The following is a 22,008-nucleotide window of genomic DNA, read 5'->3' on the forward strand; positions in this document are numbered from 1 at the left end:
CTTGTTTCTTTGCATATCTCGTTTTGTTTTGTTTTTTTAACTAGAGTCTTTGTTTGTTTGTTTGTTTTTGAGTCTGTTACCCAGGCTGGAGCGCAGTAGCTCGATCACAGCTCACTGCAACCTTCACCTCCGGAGCTCAAGGGATCCTCCTACCTCAGCCTCCTGAGTAGCTGGGACGACAGGTGTGTGCCACCACACCTATTTAATTTTTGTATTTTTACTAGAGACGGGGTTTTGCCATGTTGCCAAGGCCGGTCTCCAACTCCTGAGCTCAACCAACCCACCCACCGTGGCCTCCCAAAGTGCTGGGACCACAGGCGTGAGCCAGCACAGCCGGCTGGAGAACCGGAACTCTGATAGGTTGAGAGTGGCAGCTCTGGAGCTCGGGCTCCCCCGCCTCCCAGGATTTGTCACTGCTGCTGTTTGTTGTGGTTATCAGCCCGGTAGCTTTTCAGGACTGCTTCTGTAAAGGCTCTGTTCTTTCTTTTTGACGGCCACTGCAGTCTCTGTTCAGTTCACTGATGTGGGTCGGGACGGGGTGGAAATGTTCTCGAGGCTTGGAGCCAGCGAGTCTCCGTCTTTTTGGGGGCTGTGTGTGTGCTGGGGACGCCTTCAGCACTCGGCCAGGCCGTGGACAACCCGACTGTGCTTCCCCTCCTGCTTACGCAGAGCTCAAGGTCAGCCAGAAGCGAGAGCTCAGGGCTGGCTCACACGTGGACACGGCTGCGAGATGTCCTGGAATATCTCAGAGCTTTTCAGAGCCCCTAGTGGCGCCTCCTTCTCCCCAGCTGCCAGGCACTGCCTCAGGCAGCCCCAGCGTTCAAAAATCGTCTCTAAATGTTTCAACAAACACACCTAGGCGAACAGCTTTTTTATTCAGGAGAGCTTCAAGTCAAATCAGAGACAGCCTTGTGCGTGGACTCCTAGGCAGATGCTGCCAGGCCTCTGGGAATGGGGCCTGGGAGGAGCCCAAGCCCTGGCCCGCCCCGCAGCAGCTGCCAGGACACTGGTTCCCACGAGGACTGCAGCTGTCGGTCTTCAGGGCTGCGGATGGAGTGGGAATAGGGCACGTTAAAATGCCGCAAAGCCTGGCCGGGCACGGCGGCTCACGTCTGTAATCCCAGCACCGCAGGAGGCCGAGGTGGGCGAATCACTTGAGGTCAGGAATTCAAGACCAGCCTGGGCAACATGGTGAAACCCCATCTGTACTAAAAATACAGAAATTAGCCGGGCATGGTGGCGCCTGTAGTCAACTACTTGGGAGGCTGAGGCACGAGAATCACTTGAACTTGGGAGGCGGAGGCTGCAGTGAGCCGTGTTCATACCAGTGCACTCCAGCCTGGGCAACAGAGCAAGACCCTGTCTCAGAGAAAAAAAAAAAAGTTCACACAGCCCACCGTTCTTACTAAGATTCAGCTGTTTTTCTGGAATAATTGCTCCCCGTGCTACTGTAATTCTTTGGTTAATTTTCAGAGTTCTGGAAAGTTGGCTTGGTGTTTTTCACCCTCTCTCTCCTGCTGCCTTGGGTCCTTTCCGTGATTGGTTCCCTCCCTAATGCATGCACATCCTTGTTTATTTCGCGTCTCTCTATATTGGAAAGCGGTTCTCCACTTCTAGTGCCATACCATGGGGGTTTTTCTGGCTTTTTTCCCTGTTTGCATCTGCAGCTCCCTTCCCTGGCAGGATAAATCTGCCCCACTGCCCTTCCCGTTTCTTCACTGGGTCAGCCGCCCCTTCCTGTGCAGACACCCCTCACCTCTCTCTGGCCCTGCTTCAGGCCCCCATTCCCTGCCGTGTGGGCTTCTCGCTGTCCCCTAAGCCTTCAGTGCCCCCTCTGAGCCACTGTGGCCACGGCCAGCAGGGATGCCTCCCTCGCCAGCTCCTCCTGATAGCTCTGGGCCTGAGCTTGGGAGAGAAATGGAAGAGGAAGAATATATGCAGTGTTTGACTGTCTCTGTTTCTCGTCTCACGTCACAAAACAAGAATGAGTTTGGATTTCTGAACGCAAATGTGTTTTCCTCTGGAGTAATGAAATCAGGGCTCAATTTCCTTTGCTGTTCCTAAGGGAAATGTCCTGCTTAAACACCCATCCCGTGGGCATGGGCCAGAGTGCATCGGGTGCTTTGTGAGTGGAAACGTGGCCTTCTCTAGAACCCCTGGGTAAAGCTAAACCCCGTCCCGTGGGCGTGGCCAGAGTGCGGCAGGTGCTTTGTGAGTGGAAACGTGGCCTTCTCTAGAACCCCTGGGGAGGGGCTTCCTGGCTGTGAGGAAGGCCCCGCATCTGCCCACCGCCCAGTCCTGGGCCTCACAGTGAGGATGCAGGTCACGCTGCACAGATGAGCCCCGTGTGGCAGGTGGTCCCAGGAACGAACTCGCCTCCCCCCAGCCCCCTGGGCCTCCCATGGCCCCAGCCCCATCAGGTGGAACGTGCACTGCCTGCGCTCCAGAAGGGGTGGCCTGGGGAAGGGTGGTTTGGGCGCGCTGCCTCTTGCCACCACGCGTGACCCACCGTGTGTCTCCCTTTCAGAGTGGGAACAGCTTCCATGTGTTCGACCAGGGCCAGTTTGCCAAGGAGGTGCTGCCCAAGTATTTCAAGCACAACAACATGGCCAGCTTCGTGCGGCAGCTCAACATGTGTGAGTGCCGCCTCCGAGGTGCGGGAGGCGGACCTGCAGACGGTGGGACCCCAGCAGGAGGACCCTGTGGATGAAGGACGGAGCCCCCTGTGCTGGCCAAGGGCATGCCATGGAACCCAGCAAGCCTGGGGGCCGGGGGCAGCTGCCTCTTCCAAGGGGGAGGGTCCTCGTGGGTATGAACCTGGGGTCCCCAGGGAAGGACCGTGAAGCCCGAGCTGTACTCCATGTGTATCGGGCGTGGGGAGCCCTGTGGGGACACAGGGTCTCACTTAGACCAAGACCACCCGGCCACCAGGCGTGGGCTCTGAGGGGCAGGGTGGGGTCTGACCGTGGCCAAGCTCCGCAGCAGCCTCCCAGGGCAGTGGCCGCTCTTTGAGGGGTCTTGGTCCCACCCTGAAGCAGAGCCGCCCCCTTCCCTGCTATGTGCAGATGGTTTCCGGAAAGTGGTCCACATCGAGCAGGGTGGCCTGGTCAAGCCAGAGAGAGACGACACGGAGTTCCAGCACCCGTGCTTCCTGCGCGGCCAGGAGCAGCTCCTTGAGAACATCAAGAGGAAAGTGACCAGTGTGAGTGCCGGCCCCGCACCCTCGCCCAGTCTCGCCTGCCATGGCTCTCCCCGCCTGGCCCTCCCTGAGAGCTCCCACCCCAGCCTGCCTGCTTCCTGAGGGACCTGCTGCAGTGTACGAGCCTGAGCCTGCCAAGCTCCCAGGCCGATTCAGTGACCCCTGTCCCTCTCGGGGATCCAGGTGTCCACCCTGAAGAGTGAAGACATAAAGATCCGTCAGGACAGTGTCACCAAGCTGCTGACGGACGTGCAGCTGATGAAGGGGAAGCAGGAGTGCATGGACTCCAAGCTCCTGGCCATGAAGCAGTAGGTCCCACACCAGCACTGTGGGCTGCAGCGGGTGCTGTGGGGGCAGGGCCCTGTCCAGGGCTCCAGGTGCTCAGCCCCACCTCCTGCTCCACCCAGATCTATTGGGCCTCTGCCCCAGCCCCGCCGCCCATGGCTGCTGGGACCAGCCATTCTCCACGTGCAGAAGGGGGTCCAGAGGGTCCCTGTTCTGCACGTCCCCAGCGCTCTCTGGGCCATCCTGGCCTCCCGGGGTATTGGCTTCTGCCTGGGCTCCGAGCTTGGCGGGACCTACCAGCCTACTTTTGAGGACAAGCCCTGCACAGCAGACCCATCCCACCCGCCTCGGGCCTGGGGTCAGACGCATCTCAGGCCCTTCCTGGAACCTCTGCCCCACATGTGCCTGGGCCTATGGAGCTAGCCCCCCAGCCCCTCCTCACCAGGACCCTGCGGCTCTGGGGAAACCTTAGCAGGGGCCTGACACATGGTGGCACCTGAGAAACTGAGGCAAGCCCACCTCAGAAGGCTGGCTCAGGTCTCGCATCCACTTTGGGGCTCCAGGCATGCGGGAACCCCAACCCCAGTTGGCCCCAAGAAGACTCACAGGCTTGGCGGGGCTCAGCCTCCCAGAGCAGCAGGAGCGCGCTCACGGCCCTGCTCAACTGGCTGGGGACAGCTCTCCCCCACCCCGTGGGGCCACCTCTGAGCCACTTCCAGGCCTGGCCCTGAGCACCTGCGGGACCCGGGACAGCCGGTGTCGCACCTGAAGAACGTCCTCCCTCAACCTGGCTTCTCAGGCCTCAGAAGGGCGGCTCAAGGGTCTGCTCCTAGCCTGTGTCCAAGGCAGCCCTCCAGGTGTTGGCCAGGATGGATGCCAGGATCTGGGTGCACCTGGATCCTGGTGTTCCCGTCCCCAACACCCTACCTGACACCAGGTGTTCCTGTCAGGGAGGGGGCAGTGGGACCAGCAAGCCCTGGCCCTGGCCCCCAGCCCTCCACACAGCAGTTCTCATCCTGGGGTGGGCCAGGCCAGACATGGTCATACTTAGCCCTGCTCCTGCCTGGTGGACGGGGAGGGTCTGTGGGGCTCCCTCAGCCCTGGGGCTCCTGGGATCGGGCCCCACTGACCCAGCCTGGTCTGTTGCAGTGAGAATGAGGCTCTGTGGCGGGAGGTGGCCAGCCTTCGGCAGAAGCATGCCCAGCAACAGAAAGTCGTCAACAAGGTGGGGGCAGGGCCAGAGGGCCGGCGGGGGCCCCACAAGGGCCGGGGTGACTGTGTCCTCTCTCCCCACAGCTCATTCAGTTCCTGATCTCACTGGTGCAGTCAAACCGGATCCTGGGGGTGAAGAGAAAGATGTGAGGTTTTGGGGACGCCTGCATCCGCCACCCAGGGCCCAGGGCCGTCCTCCTCCTCTGTCAGCTGTGCCCCGAGGTGGGGGGTGGCAGCTGACTTGCACCCTTCCCCACAGCCCCCTGATGCTGAACGACAGTGGCTCAGCACATTCCATGCCCAAGTATGGCCGGCAGTTCTCCCTGGAGCACGTCCACGGCTCGGGCCCCTACTCGGTGAGTGCTGGAGGCAGGGCACCCGTCCAGGCCTGCGGGCGCAGTGGGGTGTGTTGCCCTGGCCGGCGCTGCACGAGCCTCCTGTCTTTGATTGCAGGCCCCCTCCCCAGCCTACAGTAGCTCCAGCCTCTACGCCCCCGATTCTGTGGCCAACTCCGGACCCATCATCTCCGACATCACCGAGCTGGCTCCTGCCAGCCCCGTGGCCTCCCCTGGCGGGAGCATAGACGAGAGGTGGGGGCCGCATCACCCCAGCCATCCTGTCCCCCAACGAGGCGAGCCCCTGTGGGCCCAGGGCAGAGTTGGGGATGAGGTGGGGCTGGCCAAGACACCAGCTAACGTGGCCCCCCTCGTGTCCAGGCCCCTGTCTAGCAGCCCCCTGGTGCGTGTCAAGGAGGAGCCCCCCAGCCCGCCTCAGAGCCCCCGGGTAGAGGAGGCGAGTCCCGGGCGCCCATCTTCCGTGGACACCCTCTTGTCCCCGACCGCCCTCATTGACTCCATCCTGCGGGAGAGTGAACCTACCCCCGCCTCCGCCACAGCCCTCACGGATGCCAGGGGCCACACGGACACCGAGGGCCGGCCTCCCTCACCCCCGCCCACCTCCACCCCTGAAAAGTGCCTCAGCGTAGCCTGCCTGGACAAGTGAGTGCCGCCCCACCCACAGCCCCTGGAGGCACAGCCCTGGGCTTCAGCTCAGACTGTCCCAGAGGGCAGCTGGCAAGGCAGGACCCTACCCCTAACCTCGGAGCTCTGGGCTGGGGAGGGAGACAGGTGCCAAACAGATCACCCCACAATCCCAAACGCCACAGAAGCCAAGGGCGTGTCCGGGCAGGCTGCTGGGCCCTGCTCTCAGCCACCCCTCCTGCTGCTGCCACCCTCTCGCCACAGGCCACAGGTCCTGGCAGGTCGTGCTGCCCAGACAGATGGCAGGAGATGGTGAGCAGGGCCTGGCCTCCACACCCCCAGGCTTGCCCAGCCCCTGCCTGCAATGGGGGCTCTTGTTTTTGTATCTTGCAGTTTGGCTCGCACTCCACAGATGTCTGGGGTCGCCCGCCTCTTCCCCTGCCCCTCTTCCTCTCCGCATGGCCGAGTCCAGCCAGGGTTAGCGCTGACCCCACTGGGGTGGGAGGAGGGCCCTGCCAGAGCTCGGGCCCTCCCACACAGCCGTGGACCAGACCCAGCCTGACGGGGCATGAGCATCGGGTCTGGGCGGCATCGTCCTAAGCTCCTCTGTGGCTGGGGCTCAATGTCATCATGGCTCCCCTGGCCATGGGCCTGTGGTCATTGCCTGTGACAGGGACAGGTCTCCCTGGCCTGGCACGGCCTCTGGTGCTGGCAGGATCCAAACTGTGGTGCTGACTGCACTTCCTGCCAGGTGGGGTCTCCAGGGCACCTCTGGTACCCAGCCTGGCTGCCTGTCCCATGGCCCAGGTGTGCCCCATGGCCTAGTGCTTTCTTGGTCACAGCCACCAGACTGTGGGTCTCATTCCCACAGCAGCACCAGGGCAGGGACTGAGCCACCCACACACTGAGCACAGCCCCAGCCATTTTCCCAGTGTAACAGGAAACCTCACCAACCCTGAAAACTGAAATCCCTGATCCTCGTGCTAGAGCTGAATACGCCCCTTGTCTCCTGGGTCCTCTGCCACGAAGGCCTCCAGGCCTCATGGCGAAGGGATGCCCAGCATGGGCCCAGCCGCACCCGAGGGCACAGAGCCTCCACCACCTTCCAGGCAGTCTTCGAATGCACTGCCCCCTCCAGCCTGTGCAGGCATACACGGGGGTGCGGCCTGGGGGATACAGTCAAGGGGAGCCCTTCTCCCACAGGAGCGCATCGGGGTGTGGGGCCTGGGGCACTGGTTCAGCTACCCCCTCATCCCGGGCCAGGAATGAGCTCAGTGATCACTTGGATGCTATGGACTCCAACCTGGACAACCTGCAGACCATGCTGAGCAGCCACGGCTTCAGCGTGGACACCAGCGCCCTGCTGGACGTGAGTCGCGTCCTGTCCCGCCCCGCCCCGCCCCGCCCCGCCCCCAGGTGCTGTTCTGACTTCCCTCCCTCCTCTGCAGCTGTTCAGCCCCTCGGTGACCGTGCCCGACATGAGCCTGCCTGACCTTGACAGCAGCCTGGCTAGTGTGCGTAGGCGGGCGGGGGGTGAGGGGGAACAAGACCAGCAGGAGCGCTCACGATACCATCTCCACCCCACAGATCCAAGAGCTCCTGTCTCCCCAGGAGCCCTCCAGGCCTCCCGAGGCAGAGAACAGCAGCCCGGATTCAGGTGAGCCAAGTCCCACCAGCCCCCTCTCTGCCCCTGACCCCCCACCGCCTTGACACCCCCTACCCCCGCAGGGAAGCAGCTGGTGCACTACACAGCACAGCCACTGTTCCTGCTCGACCCCGGCTCCGTGGACACCGGGAGCAGCGACTTGCCGGTGCTGTTTGAGCTGGGGGAGGGCTCCTACTTCTCCGAAGGGGACGGCTTCGCAGAGGACCCCACCATCTCCCTGCTGACAGGCTCAGAGCCTCCCAAAGCCAAGGACCCCACTGTCTCCTAGATGCCCCGGAGGAGCTGGGCCAGCCGTGGCCTGCCCACCCCCACCCCCAGTGCAGGGCTGGCCTTGGGGAGGAGAGGCAGCCTCGAGGTCCTGGGCACTGGTGGGTTGGCCACCACAGCCCCAGTAGGACAAACAGGGGCTCAGGTCTGGGCAGCACCTCTGGTCAGGAGGGTCACCCCGGCCTCCCAGTCTGCCTTCCCCCAACCCCGTGTCCTGTGGTTTGGTTGGGGCTTCGTAGCCACACCTGGACTGACCCTGCAGGTTGTTCATAATCAGAATTGTATTTTGGATTTTTACACAACTGTCCCATTCCCTGTTCCATAGAGATATACAGATATATACACACAGGTGGATGGACGGACGGACGGACAAGACAGGCAGAGATCTATAAACAGACAGGCTCTATTCGGTGGCCTCCCATGTGTATCCTCTGTCCCAGGGTAGTACGGTGGATGGGGGTGCAGTGAGGAGGAGCCCAGGGCACAGAAGGGCTGGGCTGCAGTGGCCTCCTGGGGGAAGGCGGACGCTTGCAGCTAGCCCCATGCCTGCCCAACTCCGCAGGACCAGAGACCGGGGTGGGCACCCTGGCCCTGCAGGTCTCTAGTTGTCAGACCACCAGGAACCCCATTCCCAAGGTGTTTGCACTCAGGGACAGGGGATGCAGGGCAGGCACACTGTCTTCCTGCCATAGCCAGCGCCCTCCTATGTAGGCACAGGCAACAGAAGCCTGTCCCATAGCTTCAGGGTTTTCCACTCAGCCTGGTGGAGGAAGGGAAGGGGGCCTGGGGTGGGCAGTGGAGCAGGCTTTGCTTCTTTATCTGGCAGCAACAGCTTGTTCTTGAGCTCCATTGGCCAACAGGTGGGGACAGGCACAGGAGCCTATGTGGGATGGAGGAATCGAACCCACACCTGTCCCCCTACCAGGAGCCCACCCACTACCACCATCCTCAGCAGGGCCCAAGGAAATGCCTCCACCTCAGGGCCCACCAGCCCCCACTGGGGTAGAGGAAGGGTACCACCAAGGTAGCCCGCTCTCCCCCCACACCACCACAGTCCAGCAGGTTGCTGATGAGGCCCCCAGTGCAGTCCTGGGACCCTGTGCAGGGCCTTCTCAAACACCTGCCTTGTTGGGCCATAGCTGCAGGTCTGGGGGCACCAGGGCCTGGTCCAGTCTTGGGATCTTTAATCAAGCAGTCACCCCAGCAAGGTAAGGCAGCAGCAGGGCCCTGGGGTTACCCCTGACCTCCCACTGTGACCAAGGGGTGCCCCATCTGTCCAGCTTGGTGGATTGCAGGGCCTGGAAACAAGGTGTCCTGAAGGCTGTGGGGCTGCACTGTCTGCACTGCCCAGCCTGGTGCCAGAAGAGCAGAGGGCAAGGCAGGCCTAGGGATCAAGGGTGCCCCAACCTCGTGGAGGGCAGCTGAGAGCCACCTGCACACCAGATTCCAAGTGAAGGAGAGAGGCTGCCAAACTGAGCCCTGCCCCAAGGCAAATAGCCATGGACATAGCCATTGTGTACTGTAGCCCCTCGGCTCACCAGACCCACACCAGAAAGGCCCTGTGGACTGTCCATCCCTGGGCCACCCTGGCTGGAGCCCACTTCCAACAAACACAGGGCGACCTCTTCCTGAGCTGAGGCTGGGCACCGTGGGTGCAAGCAGGCGCATCCTGCACCAAGCCAGAGTGCTGATTCCCTCACACCCAGCAGGGGTGGCACCAGGAGAGGATGCCTGAGCTGAGCTTTTCTAGGTAGGGGAGTGTGGGGAATGGGGGTGTCTGCCTGGCCTTGCACTCCCCCTACCGGCCATGCCCACCCTGTTGCAGTGGAGCTGCTTCTCCCCAGCAGGTCCGGGGACGTCAGGCCTCCTGGCCCCTGGAACAGCTGTCCACATGGCTCTGGCAATCACCCTTGTGGGTGTGGCCATACCTCCCACCAGGCCCCTGGCAGGCTGAAGAGGTCACTGGACAGCACTTTATTGACATCCTCGGACCCGGGGCAGGGTCAGCAAGACTCCCAGCTGGCATCAGCCTGTGTCTGGCCTGCTGTCGCCATCCCTGAGGGGTGCAGGACAGAGCCCCATAGGGGCAGAGAGGCCTCCCTGGGACAGGAGGAGGGTGCTGTGCAGCCAGGCCCATCCCCAGCACTCGAGGCCCAGGAGGAGAGGCGGACTCTGGCAGCGGGGGTGAGGTGGCAGTGAGAAGCCAGGCCCTTGGGTGCAGCTCAGGCCCCTGCCACCGGGGCCTCATAGTTGAGCACGTAGTAGTCATGGACGTACATGAGGACGGCTATTGGCTGTCCAATGATGAGCGTCAGCCATACAGCGGCGTTGCCATAGTTGCCCTGGAAAAAGCGGCCCACGAACCAGGCCAGTGGGATCTGGGGAATGAGGGGCCAAGTCAGTCGGCCATGGTGACCACAGGGCTGGGGGCTTCAGGGTCCCTGGGCATGGGGGGGTCAGCCCAAGGGCTCAGGCAGGGGGTAAGTGGGTGAGGAGGCCACGTAGGGGTCGCTCACCTGAGCCATCATGCCTGTGAACGCCCAGAGGCGGAACATTCGCAGAGGGACGCTCACCAGGTACTGAGGTGGGAGGGAGAGAAGATGTCAGGGAGGGGGAACCAGCCATCCCTGCCGTGGGCATACCCCTGCCCAGGGATGAGGCAGGACGTCCCACAGAGCACTGACCTCATGGAAGAAGGCCGAGGCCAGGAACACCCCTGTCCTGGCCATCCACCTGCTGCTGCCCCGTCGAAGCATGGGCTTGTAGAAGTGTCTGCAGAGGGGGAGTGTGGAAAGGGGTTCAGGGTCACGGCCATGTTCCACATCTCACACACACACACACCCCCCACCTACCTGATGCACCACTTGTGCACAGGGATGTTCCAGTTCTGCCAGAAGTAGGTGACAGACTCGGAGTTCCTAGGGGCCAAGAGACCACAGGGGGATCAGAGCACACCATGGCCCATCCCAGCCCCCAGGGACACCCCAGGGACACTCACCACCAGTCCCGGTAGAACTCCCGGTCTCCAAACTGCATGAGCTCAGCCACGGCATTCATGCAGGAGTGGAAGAGCCAATAGAAGAAGATGAGCCAGATGAGGTGGTTGGGGACCTGGCAGGGGGTGGGGGTGGGCACCAAGTTCTAGAACCTTCCCCCACATGCCACCATCCCCTCCTGTCCCACCCACGCGCCACCTGTCCGCACTCACCGCCAGCTTCAGGAGGCGCTCGATGATGCGTGAGTAGTCCATGTCCTGCAGACACAAGCCCTTCAGCCAGCCGTGCTCCCAGCCACTCCCCAGCCACCCCAGCCACAGGAGCACCTGGGCCGCTCACCTTGAAGGGCTTCATGGAGTTCTGGATGGTGGGGACCATCCACTGCAAAGGAGGGTACCGTGTCAGCTCCCAGCCACACCCAGCTGCACCGAACCCCACCCCACCCCACTTACCTGCTGGATCAGCCCCACCTGAAGCTGGGTGAAGAACAGCTAGGGGGGAACCAGAGAGCAGTCAGCTGAGGCCTTGGCGAGCCTGGAGGACCCCAGCCTCCAGTGGCCGCCCCCAGCCCCCAACCTCACCATCTCAAGGATCCGTCGCAGCAGAAAGCGCTTCCGGATGCGGGGAGAGCGGGGAAAGTTGAGCTCGTAGCACAAGGTGGGGGCGAAGAGGAAGTAATAGAGATCTGGAATGGGCATAGGGGATTGGTTCCAGAACAGACCCGGCCTGTGCCCCGCACCTCAGCCCCACAGAGGTCCTCACCGCGGTAGGTCAGGTTGTCCGGGTAGCTCACGGTGTGCGGGGCAGCGGCGCTGCTGGCTTTCTTCCCCGCAGAGGCTACGAACACAGCAGAGTGGGAGGTGGGGAGTGGGGCCCTGCTGCTGCCCAGCCCCCCAGCGGGCAGCCCCAGCCCCCAGCAGCCCCTTACCAGCCTTGGCCCTGGCCCTGCGGCACCACAAGTTGACATCACGGTAGGAGAAGAGCTTGAGGAAGAGGATGGTGTGCACCATCAGCGCCAGCAGGGAGCCCACTGTGGGAGAGGTGGGCTCAGGCCTCCACAGGGCCACAGCCAGAGGCCACGCCCGTGGCTGGCCCAAGACAGCTGGGCAGGGTGGGATGGGGGCGCACCTGGAGTGATAGACTCAACCAGTAAGACCACAGCCGCTGGGAAACACAGAATGGTGGCCAGGTTGGCCACATGGAACAGCAGTCCCGCCTGCTCCGTCAGGGCACCCTGGAGTGGGGGGCAGAGTACTCAACCAGGGCTCCTATTGCCTGGGGGAGGGGCTGCCAGGCCCGGGAGCAGCTCCTCCCAGGAGCGCACACAGCAGGGTAAGCACACAGGTGAGGGGCACTGCTTACCACCGCCAGGCGCTTCTCAACCTGGAACGCAGCCACAGCAAAGACATTGGCCGCTGTGGACAGAAGCACCAAGGCACAGGTTCAAGGCCACGTCAGCCTGATTCCCACCCAAGGCCCTCCTCAGAGCCCAGCTCACCAATAACCAGGCACGGGGCGGGCCAGCTATAGGGATCCTTCAGGAACAGAGAAACCACCTGGATGGGGTCCACCAGGATGCCATACCTGGGAGTGGAGGGATGGGGGCCTGAGTGGGTGGCAGGTGGGGCTATGGGGCAGGGCCTGGACAGGCCATGGGTGGGGCAGGGGTGGGACCTGGCAAAGGCACTCACTTGATGAGGTTCTCCAGAAATAACCGGGCATTGCTCAAGATCTGCGAGGGACGGACAGGAGGGTGCAGCCCCTTTAGTCCTGGCCACAGGGCACTCACCCCAGATCCTCCCAACACCTCTGGGCACGTCCCCAGCCTGAGCTCAGGGTGGCAGCCTCAGGCTTGCAGACCCAGCCCTGTCTGGTCTCCATGCCACTCTCCGAGACTCAGCACCCACCTCAGCCAACACCAGTGCTGGGCAAGGGGAAGTCCCTCCCTGTCCCCATCACACCAGAAGGGCCCGCATGGAGGGAACAGCCAGCAAGACCAACCAACCCTGTCAGACGCCTGGGCCTTCAGGAGCAGAAAGACCAGCTGCTGAGCTGCTCACATCCCTCCTGCTGAGCCAAGCCAGTGAGGGACCCAAGGCTCCCACAGCCAACCACACCAGAGAGACAGCCCCAGAATACAGGCCTGCCCAGGGAGGCCTGCCCACAGCTGAGCCCTAAGGAACCAGTCCCTACTGGTGGCCCAGGCTGAAGGGAGGGAGTTGCCTACCCTTTCTCTGCAGGAGCAGTGCCCAGCTGTGTGGCAAGGGGGGCTGGGCCTGGAGTGCTTCCCAGGGCTTGTGCCCCTCCTACCTCTTCTGCTTCCTGCAGCCCTCCAAGCCTTCGACACTTGGCTCCAAAGCAACTTCCCAGGACTGAGCCCCCATGGGAAAAGGCTCCTGGGACTAGCCTGGAGCTGGGTGCTTGGTCTCCCTCTGCAAGGACAGGAACCTCTTCCTTCATCTTACAAGCACTACCAACACCTCCATGAGCTGGGCCCCAATGCCACAGACCTGGCTTACCACCCAGAGCTCAGGCCTCACGCGGTGGTGAACTGGTGCTGGGGAAAAGGGTCGCTGGCAAGGAAACACTGAGGGTCTCTTGCCTGGGTGGTCAGGGAAGGCTTCATGAGAGGAGACTGCTTCAGAGAGACAAGGGCCACTGCCCCGCCTCCCTCAGTTGCAGGGCTGACACACAGGCCTTCTGCACGGACACATGTGGCCCACACTGTCACTGGCCTCTCCTGAGGGCTGACAGTAGGCAGGTGCCAAAGCTGCCAATGGGCGGTACCCATCTCCAAGCCCAGGCCACAGAGGGAATGCAACAGGCAGCCCAGAGCGGGACACATGCCCGGGGCTGGGGGTCATGGGGGAGCCAAAGCAGGGAAAAGGCTTCAGGGCTGGACCAAAGGGCCAGGCAGGCCCAAGAGATTGGGGAGAACACACAGTGCTGCCTGGGCTACACAAGGCCCAGCCTGGGCCAGGAATGGGCTGCGTCTCCTGAGTGCTGGGCTGGCGCTGGGCCCACTGTCCTCCTGCCTGGCCAGCTTCTCAGCCACCAGGCCTCGTGGGCCTCCACAGCTGGCCACCCCCAGGGAACCTCCCAGGACTATGGGCAGTGGGGGTGTGGATGTGCAGCCCCTTCCACGTGGTTAGCCACAGGAGCAGCACCCAAGGCCAGAGACAGACACGCCTGGGTGAAGGTCAAAGGCCTCAAGCCACATCAGCCCTGAGTGGGGGAGGCTGGACCCAGACAGCCCTTGCCCCTGACCTGCCCTGTGGGTGCCCCTTTGAGCCCTAGATTCCAACTACTTCTGGGGTGGGGCTGTGGGAAGCAGACCCAGAGGCATCAGGCCTTGGACGTGGCACAGGGCTCCATCTAATCACCTTCCTGGGGGGCTCCTAGGACCCACAGCTGAGGGAAGGGGCCAGGAGGACTGCAGAGTAGTGGCCAGGCCTGCACGGTTCCATACCCACGCAGGCCATGTGGCATAGCACAGGAAGTTCTTCTCACATCCCCTGCCAGAGAGGCCTTGTGTCCACAGAGCATGCAGTCCACTCTCCCACCAGCCTAGGGCAAGACCGCTCCACCCTGCCCTCCATGGAGGCCCTGCACCCCTCAGACCCAGCTCACAACACACAGGCTCCAGCCAGGCACTGCTCGGCCTCCCCACGCCCACACCACATCTGCAGGGCCCTCCTGGGATCCAATGGGGAGCCGCAAGTATATGGTGCACGGGCGCCCAAGTGACCACAGCAGGGGCAGCTACTGCCACTCCCCTCCCCAACAGTCCAGTGCTGGTGGCCACATGGAGGTGCAGCCTGCTCCACACACCCCAGTCCACAGGGGCTCCAGCCCCGACACCCTGGGTGGCAAAGCCTGTTCCCAGGCAAAGGCCTACCTGGGGCAGAGCCCCACCTAGACCTAGACCTGCTCCCAACACCATGTCCCACTCACCAGCATCACCACACACCAGTTCAGGATGCCACGGTAGTTGTTGAAGCCACTGTCAGAGCTGAACAAAGAATCCTGCAGGCGATGGCACCTGACAGAGCACAACACAAGCACCCGCTGAGTGGACACCAGCAGGGCAGGGCCGCCCTCGCAGGATCCAGGCCCCCACCCCAGCCTCCTCGTCTGCCCTCAGGCCCCACTCCCTATTCACAACCAGGAGGAGAAACCAGGCAGAGCCACACTGTGGCCTCAAGACCTACAGTGGGCAAAGCTCTCAGGACCCCCAGAGCCTGCACCTCCAAGCAGTGGGAAGAGCACGTCAGAGTCAGGAGAAGCAAGCTCAGCTGGCCCTGCCTGGACTGGACCTACATGGAGCTTGGACACTCCAGGTCTCACTCTCCAGAGGCCTCTGGCCACTGCCACGCACTCTGGCTGTGGACTAGCACTGGGGCCACAAGCAGGGTCCCACCTGGGGATGGACCAGGGGGCACCGCCCAGCACTGCGGGGACCAAGTGGTGAGGGTTGAGTCCACCCTATTCAGTGGGCCCATTCCAGCACCCGGGAGCCAAGGGGTCCCCCACACTTGGACGTGCAGGCTCAAACTGGCAAAGGTAGGCCAAGCGCCAGCCACACACCAGCCTGACATGCACCTTCCCAGAGGCAGGGATCCAGCCCTCATGTGCTGGTGTAGCATCCACTTGTTTGTGATGTGTTCCAGCCCAGGCTGAGGGGGCTGAAAGGAACCCACCCAGGGCTAGGTGATTGCTGGCCAAGAGGCTTCCAACAGAGGCGGGTGCCCACCCATGATCTCCCAACCAGTGCCGGAGGGGCACAGGCAGACCCTGCCTGTGGTCCTCAGCATACCACACAGGTGGAAGAGGGCACCCAGCCCAACAGAGGGACTGCCATATAGCTAGGACAAGGATAGCAGGAGCTTGGCCAGGCCCCACACGTCCTAGGAAGCAGTGCTGGCTCACATACACTAGCTGCAGGCCCGCCTCACCTCCCAGCTGCCGTAACACCAAGAAACCACACACAGCATTGACCAAGTCCTCAATTTTGTAAGAGGAGAGGCCAGATCTCCCTTTCCCTCCCACATACACATTTGTCCCTCAGAGCCCCTAGGCAGGGAGAGTGGGCCTGAGAGTGATGGCAGGAGCCCCGTGAGGCAGATGCCCTCAGGGTGCCCAAGGCAAGCTAGCTAGGATTGGGGTTGACAGTCAGACGGCCCTGCCCAGGAGGCAAAGGGCCAGGGAGGCCAAGAGGCAATGCCAACAAGCCCAACCTTTGCCCCCCAAGACCAAGGTTGGTGCAACACCTGCCCAATCTACACCTACACGGTTCCTGACAAGTCTACACTGTTTCACAAAACCCCCAGGCAGGGAGGATGATCACACCTTTCCCTCTGCCCATTTAGACTAGAACACAGGGGCAGGCAGCTCCACCCCAGCCCCTGCTTCTCCCAGCTCCAGCCTGAGCGTCCTGCGTCCACCTACCAGGTCCATCTTGGGCCATGCAGTGAGGCTGTGGTCTCCACCTGAGCCTCCCTCCTACCCCCTCCCCAAGTTGGCAGCTGCCTTCCCAACTGACCATGGCCCTTGGCTCATCTCCCCAGCCTACTCCACTCATTGCCTGCCCACAACCAGGAGGCTGGGTGTGGATGCCGCAAGAGCCCCAGCACCAAGACAGGAACAGGGGCACGAGGCCCAGCTGCCCAGCAGCCTCTCTGAGCTGTCTGCTGGACTGGGCCTCTCCACTGCCCCCTCTTCCCAAAGTTCAAGCCCATTTGTTTTCAGCAGAACAATCCCAAGCCTCAGGGTTGGCCTTCTTGCACCACAACCTACCAACCACAGCTGTTTCACAACAGTGTGACCCCTGCCCCCTTTGAGCCACCAAGGACACCATGCTGGCTTTATCCGTGCCCATCTCCAAGATGAAAACAGGAGTCGGAAAAGGGTGGTGCTTCCCAAAACTCACTGCAGACAATCCTATACAAGCTTTCTCAGGGGCCCCTCGACAGGCTTCCAAGGCCTTCCTTAACCCAGCCATGCCCTTGCCTCAGGCCCTTCACAGGCCTGACCAGCCCTACCAGGAGGCAGCACCCCCACTGCGCTACCCCTACCCCTCACAGGCCCCCATGAGCAGGAAGCCCCAGTCCACCAGTGCCCACAGAGCTCCAAGCAGCCAGTGCGGCCAGGGGCAAGTGGGCTAGAGGGCAGGCAGGCTGCATGGAGCGGCATGGGGAGGCGGGATCTGCCCCTGTGCCCACAGCACCTTTGTCCACCCTCTTTCCTACTGGAGGGCCTGCCCAAGCCTCTGCACCTTCCAGCTGTCCCTGCACCCACTCCCTAGTCCAAGAAGACTCGGAGCAGCCTGCCCTCCCTCCTGCAGCCCCAGGCCCACCCAGCCAACAGGATCCTCTCAGTCTCACAGCAACAGTGAGACCTTGGCATATGCCCACCCGCCACCCTGCCTCCAGGTTCAAAGTGTGTCCAAAGGCACAGGTCCCAGTGAGTCCCACACTTGGGGCCCACACAGTGCAGCTCCAGGGCCAAACAGAATGAGGAGGGGGCAGAGTCCAGCTCTGCTCCCAGCTGCCGCCTCCTTCCCTCTGGCCTCTGGGCTGGGCCTGGGTTCAAGATGGTTGGGGCAGGCTCCCTGCACCTCGCAGACCCTGCTGGAGAGAGGAAGGGAGAGTCAGAGAGGACACCTCAGGGACAAAACACCCTGGGAGAAGCCAGAAACCGGAAGGGCCTGACTGGGGTGCCTGTGAGCAGAGGGCTGCTGGGTGTGTGCAAAGAGCCTGGCAGGAGTGAGCCACAGGCAGAGCAGAAAGGGGTGCCCTCTCCTGCCTGCCTCATAGCCTCACCTTGCCACGGGGCCGGAAGAAAGGAGCTCACACCCAGAGCCCAGCCCTAGGTGAGCAGGAAGTGTCCGTGAGGGGAGGAGGCCCCGAGCTCAAGGAGTAATGAGGAAGTGGCAGAGAGGAAAGGCTGGGCTGGGCCAAGAGCTGCAGGAAGCGGGAGGGAGGGGAGGCTGTGAGGCTGACAAGGGGGTGCGCTAGAGGCCAAGTCCCAGGAGGGCAGGCAGAGCAAGGCCTGACCCAGAGAGCAGGGAGAAGAGTCCAGTGGCCACAGCCAGTGGGGCCCCAAGCCCTGCTGCGTCCCCAGGTCTGAGGGACAAGCACACATGGCCTGCAAGTCCTGGAGACACAGAAGCAGATGGACTTTTGGTCTCAGCCTCCCAGGAAGGCCTCACCTCTGCCATCTACTGCCCCTCTTCCCAAGGAGAGACGACCTCAATGGCAGGGACAGGGACTCACCAGGCCTCTCCCACGAGCTCTGCACCCATCCCACACCAGCAGAAGCACAGGAAAGCCTCGCTGGTTTGCAAAGCAGGAAGGTGACTACTCTCCCCTATCTACCCCCAGATGGCAGCTTGGCCCAAAGCTGGGACTACCCTCATCTCACACTTAAAAAAACTCAATTCCCCGCTGGGCGCGGTGGCTCACACCTGTAATCCCAGCACTGTGGGAGGTCAAGGCAGGTGGATCACCTGAGTTCAGGAGTTCTAGACCAGCCTGACCAACATGGAGAAACCCCGCCTCTACTAAAAATACAAAATTAGCTGGGTGTGGTGGCATATGCCTGCAATCCCAGCTACTAGGGAGGCTGAGGCAGGAGAATCTCTTGAACCTGGGAGGCGGAGGTTGAAGTGAGCCAAGACTGTGCCACTGCACTCCAGCCTGGGCAACAAGAGCGAAACTTGTCTCAAAAAAAAAAAAAAGAAAAAAAGATCTCAATTCCCACATCCTCCACAGGTCATGTAGCCATCCCCCCTGCCTCCTAGAGAGAGGGTAACTCCAGGAGCCACACCTCCTTTTCAGGCAGGAGGTGCCTAGGCCAGCCTCCCTCATCAGCACCCCAGACCCACAGCAGGCAAGCACCCCTCTCAGGAGGGCCACCCTCCTCCCCACAGCGCCTTCATGGCCTCCATGCCTGACCTTTGTCCACACTGCTCCATGCCTGCCTCTAGCTGAGGTTATCTTATCTCCCAGATGAACTGAGCACCCTGAGGGCCACGACAGTGCCTGCCCTACCCCAGTCCCCTCCCCATGGTGCCCAGTGAAGGAAAGCTCTGTTCTTGTTCACTGAGAGAGCAAATCATTGCCAACTAAATGTCCAAAATCAGCCCACTTCTACCTTGATAACCTCTAGGCCCTCAGCTGCCCTCTAAATCAAAGCCCCTGAGGATCCCTGGGCCAGGGTAAAGGCCATCAAGGGGGGATGGAGGGTGGCAAGGGGATTGCTCAAGGCCAGCTTAGAGGAGGAAGCCAATGCCCAGGCTGGCCAAGTCCTTCCCATGGGCCATGGTTCTCTCCCTCCACCGCTCTCTGTCAGTCATCAGCTGAGCCGGGTACCCGCCTACGGGTATGTCCACCACCCCAATACCCCACCCCCCACCTGGAGGGTGGAAGTCCCAACACAGAACCCAACTCTCTGTCCCTACAGCAGACACTGGTTCTGGCAACATCAGCAGTGCTCCAGGCCAGCCTAACCACTGGAGAAATGAAGGGGCCACGGAGCCACTCTCAGGAGGGTCTGCAAGGACAAGAATGCCTCTTACACTGTCCCTTGTCCGGGGCAGCTGCTGATTCCCCCGTCCTCGGACAGGCCTGGGCTCCCGCTGGCCCCTCCCTGGCAGGCCAGCCCTCCTCCGGGAGTCTCTCCTACCTGCAAGGCACCGCTCAGAGCACCAAGAAGGACCCATCACCACAAACTGCCCAGATCTCATCTGACTCCTTCCAGATAAGGGGACACTGTCCAGGGCGGGGACCCCACCAGCCCGCCCCTCGAAAAGCTCCTCCGGAGCCCCTGAGGATGCACAGACCCAAGAGGATCTGAACGCGGGACCCCTGCCGGCTCCCCTCTGCCTGGCCAAGGCCAGCTCCGGAGCCCCTACCCAGTGACCTTGTCAGGTGACTCTCCCCCCAAGCCTCAGTTTCCCCACAGAGCCCACAGGGCACACCGGTCCCCCCTTAGCCCAGGGCCCATGTTCTCGGACTCGGAGCTCGCGCTTCGGCCAACCCCGGAGAGTCGCGGGGCCCTGGGTCAGAGGTTAGGGGGTCCGGCGCTTCGCTACCTCAGCTCCCAGTGGCCGCTAGCCACGCCGTCGTCTGCGTCCTTGCTGGGGGCCGGAGCTGGCGCGTCCCCTGCGGCTCCCATGTCGGGGCCCGCAGCAGCGTCCCGCACCTCCTCTTCCGCCGCCGCAGGCCCGCCGCCGCCGTGGCTCGAGGGCCGCGACCCTGTCCTCCGGCGCCGAGAGCCGCCCGCGCCGCCGCGGTCGCCCATGGCCTCAGCCCGCGGCAAAGCTTAGGCCCGCCGGGTTCGCAGCGCCCGAGGCCCGCGGCCCCACCTCCGGACCTTCGGCAACGGCCGCCGCCGCCCCCTGCCGGCCGCCGTAGCCCGGGTGCCCGCTCCACCGGCGCGTTCCACCCGCCCGCGTCGTGCCCGTAGGCCTCAAGGATCGCGGCCGCGTCGCTCCGGAGCCGCTAACTAACGGGCGGCCGCCTCTCACGTCCATTTGTAGTCCGCGGCCGACTGAGGCGGGGCCTGGAGAGGCTAACGGAGAGCAGAGCACCCTGGGAGCCGTAGTCGCCGCGGGCGCGCCGGCGCAGAGCACCCTGGGAGCCGTAGTCGCTCGCTGGGCCGGGGCTGCAGGCTGCAAGTGCGTGCAGCGGGAACGGACCTCGCATCGCCCCCGCGTGGTCCCGGGGTCCTGTCCGGGGGTGCGCCGGGCCCCGGCTTCCTGGCCGCTGTGCTCCCGCCCCTCGTCCCACTTGTGTACACACGGGGTCTCAGCGACTCGCTCGGGGCAATCATTTAGGAAGCGCCTAGTGCGCCACGGTCCAGCTGCCCAGGCCCGTGTCCGCGGCGGCTCGCGTCGCCGGTCACCCAGCGCGTTGGTTTCCGCGCGCGCAGATTACGGTAACGTCCCTGGCGCGCTTGTGCTCCGCGAGCCCTCTGGTTACCCCGGCAGGAACCTGCTTTTCTTCACCTTAGGGGACGACAGACAAGGGCCAGGTCAGAAGACCAAGCTGGAGAAGTGCACCAGGCCCTGCGTCACCAGGACGCCTGCCTTGCACGAGACTCCCAGGCTCTCCACCTCCCCGCCTGCAGAGCCCGGCGAGAGGAGGGCGAGGGCGAGGACGCAGGCCCCTTAGTGGTGTCTCCTCGGCCCACCCACTCCCTCCACAAGGAGCTCCACTTCCCTCAACTCTCAGGGCCTCCCAGTTTCCAACCTGGGCCAGCCTCTCCAGGATGTCAGGAGTCTGGGGCGCTGGATTGCCGGGACTCAAGAGGCTTCTGTGCATTTGCACAGCCTGTGCAACCGCCCTGTTGTTGTTTGTTGTTATTTTTTCTTTTTTCTTTTTTTGAGACAGAGTCTCGCTGTGTCGCCAGGCTGGAGTGCAGTAGCGCGATCTCACCTCCCTGCAATCTCCACCTCACGGATTCAAGCGATTCTCCTGCCTCAGCCTCCCGAGTAGCTGGGACTACAGGTGCGTGCCACCACACCCAGCTAATTTTTGTGTTTTTAGTAGAGACGGCTTTCACCATGTTGGCCAGGCTGGTCTCCATCTCCTGACCTCATGATCCGCCCACCTCGGCCTCCCAAAGTGCTGGGATTACAAGTGCAAGCCACCATGCCCCGCCTGCTGTTATTTTTTCTAAAGACTGGGGTCTCACTATTCTGCCCAGGCTGGTCTTGAATTCCTGGCCTCAAGCAATCCTCCCACCTCAGCCTCTGAAGGTGCTGGGATTACAGATATGAGCCACCGGTCCAGCCACCTTGTATGTTAAATGAAGCAACTACTCAACTGCAACAGCCACAGGTGCGGCCCACCTTGGCTTGGTGTGCATATTGCACAGGGCATGGAGTGAGAACATCCTGGATCTCAGGATGCCAGGGTTCACTGAGGACTCCGACTCTAGAAACACCTCCAGTCCTCTGGGGTGAGCAGGGGCAAACAGGTGCTTCTCCTGAGGTGGGGTCCTCTCCTGTGGACTGGTCACAGTCTCCCCTCTGAGCTCCATCCTGTTCCACCAGCTCCACCAACAGTGGTCAACAGGGCTGCCCCCTTGGTTTCCCCCCTGGTGACATGTTCTGTCACCACAGGCCACTGTGGGTTGCTGCCAGCCAGATATCAGGCAGGCTGGAGCTACCTGGCAGATGCCCTTTGTGTAGCTTGCTGAGTGGGGCCCCCCTCACTGGGCCCAAGAGCCCCTCACACATGGGTCTTGGTCAGTCAGGACCAGCCCCATCTCCTACCCAGTCTCCCAGAACATTCATCTATTGACTGCAGTCACTGGCAGACACACTCTGTGGCCAGGCAGGCCCAGACCTATCTGAGTATGGACTGACACCAAGCTCAGAGAGGTCTGGACCTGGCC

The 22,008-nt window shown here is 62.4% G+C and overlaps 3 protein-coding genes across 28 annotated transcripts in view; 1 reads left to right on the plus strand and 2 right to left on the minus strand.

Annotated features, from left to right (window-relative positions):
* HSF1 (heat shock transcription factor 1) overlaps nucleotides 1-8,015 on the plus strand; it is a 27,417-nt gene extending 19,402 nt beyond the window's left edge. Inside the window, exons 2-14 of one of the 23 annotated variants that reach the window (XR_012416800.1) lie at nucleotides 2,528-2,654; nucleotides 3,066-3,202; nucleotides 3,383-3,507; nucleotides 4,634-4,709; nucleotides 4,781-4,842; nucleotides 4,956-5,052; nucleotides 5,150-5,327; nucleotides 5,413-5,694; nucleotides 6,070-6,153; nucleotides 6,940-7,045; nucleotides 7,125-7,190; nucleotides 7,264-7,333; nucleotides 7,405-8,015. Coding sequence is in view for 11 of the 23 variants with exons in the window: in XM_045398893.2 (XP_045254828.1) it covers nucleotides 2,528-2,654; nucleotides 3,066-3,202; nucleotides 3,383-3,507; nucleotides 4,634-4,709; nucleotides 4,781-4,842; nucleotides 4,956-5,052; nucleotides 5,150-5,286; nucleotides 5,413-5,694; nucleotides 6,070-6,153; nucleotides 6,940-7,045; nucleotides 7,125-7,190; nucleotides 7,264-7,333; nucleotides 7,405-7,610 (1,575 nt within the window). In the remaining 12 variants the exon portion in view is untranslated. Of the gene's footprint in view, nucleotides 1-2,527; nucleotides 2,655-3,065; nucleotides 3,203-3,382; nucleotides 3,508-4,633; nucleotides 4,710-4,780; nucleotides 4,843-4,955; nucleotides 5,053-5,149; nucleotides 5,328-5,412; nucleotides 5,695-6,069; nucleotides 6,154-6,879; nucleotides 7,046-7,124; nucleotides 7,191-7,263; nucleotides 7,334-7,404 lie in introns of all 23 variants that reach the window. The other 22 variants (XR_012416806.1, XR_012416803.1, XR_012416809.1 and 19 more) reach the window with 22 other exon arrangements.
* On the minus strand, nucleotides 7,873-20,114 carry DGAT1 (diacylglycerol O-acyltransferase 1). 4 transcript variants are annotated; one of them, XM_073999784.1, is made up of 18 exons: nucleotides 19,700-20,114; nucleotides 19,184-19,290; nucleotides 14,560-14,647; nucleotides 12,297-12,337; nucleotides 12,104-12,189; nucleotides 11,968-12,020; nucleotides 11,734-11,839; nucleotides 11,534-11,635; nucleotides 11,368-11,442; nucleotides 11,187-11,290; nucleotides 11,058-11,096; nucleotides 10,945-10,986; nucleotides 10,818-10,862; nucleotides 10,608-10,720; nucleotides 10,462-10,527; nucleotides 10,294-10,381; nucleotides 10,126-10,188; nucleotides 7,873-9,987 (listed from the first exon to the last, which is right to left on the minus strand). In XM_073999784.1, the coding sequence occupies exons 3-18, from the start codon at nucleotides 14,563-14,565 to the stop codon at nucleotides 9,832-9,834; spliced, it is 1,185 nt and encodes a 394-aa protein (XP_073855885.1). In that variant the 5' UTR covers nucleotides 14,566-14,647; nucleotides 19,184-19,290; nucleotides 19,700-20,114; the 3' UTR covers nucleotides 7,873-9,831. The 4 variants fall into 4 exon arrangements, with proteins under 4 accessions (XP_073855885.1, XP_005564399.3, XP_073855887.1 ...); XM_005564342.5 differs by lacking the exon at nucleotides 19,184-19,290; XM_073999786.1 differs by lacking the exon at nucleotides 12,297-12,337.
* On the minus strand, nucleotides 8,218-8,839 carry LOC107130717 (uncharacterized; the record flags this gene model as incomplete). Its single annotated transcript, XM_065519861.2, is given in 3 exon segments — nucleotides 8,218-8,256; nucleotides 8,259-8,660; nucleotides 8,663-8,839. Coding segments are annotated over 3 exon segments (618 nt in total), but the record flags the coding sequence as incomplete, so codon positions are not given.
* Nucleotides 20,115-22,008: the final 1,894 nt, after the last annotated feature.

Source organism: Macaca fascicularis, chromosome 8 (genome assembly GCF_037993035.2).
Source record: "Macaca fascicularis isolate 582-1 chromosome 8, T2T-MFA8v1.1".
Lineage (NCBI taxonomy): Eukaryota > Metazoa > Chordata > Mammalia > Primates > Cercopithecidae > Macaca > Macaca fascicularis.

Coding starts and splice junctions, on each gene's coding strand:
- DGAT1 (XM_005564342.5), bottom strand. CDS start 19,908: ATGGGCGACCGCGGCGGCGCGGGCGGCTCTCGGCGCCGGAGGACAGGG. Junction 11,840..11,967: donor TTGAGAAGCGCCTGGCGGTG/GTAAGCAGTGCC, acceptor CCCCCACTCCAG/GGTGCCCTGACGGAGCAGGC. Junction 10,528..10,607: donor GAGTTCTACCGGGACTGGTG/GTGAGTGTCCCT, acceptor CTTGGCCCCTAG/GAACTCCGAGTCTGTCACCT.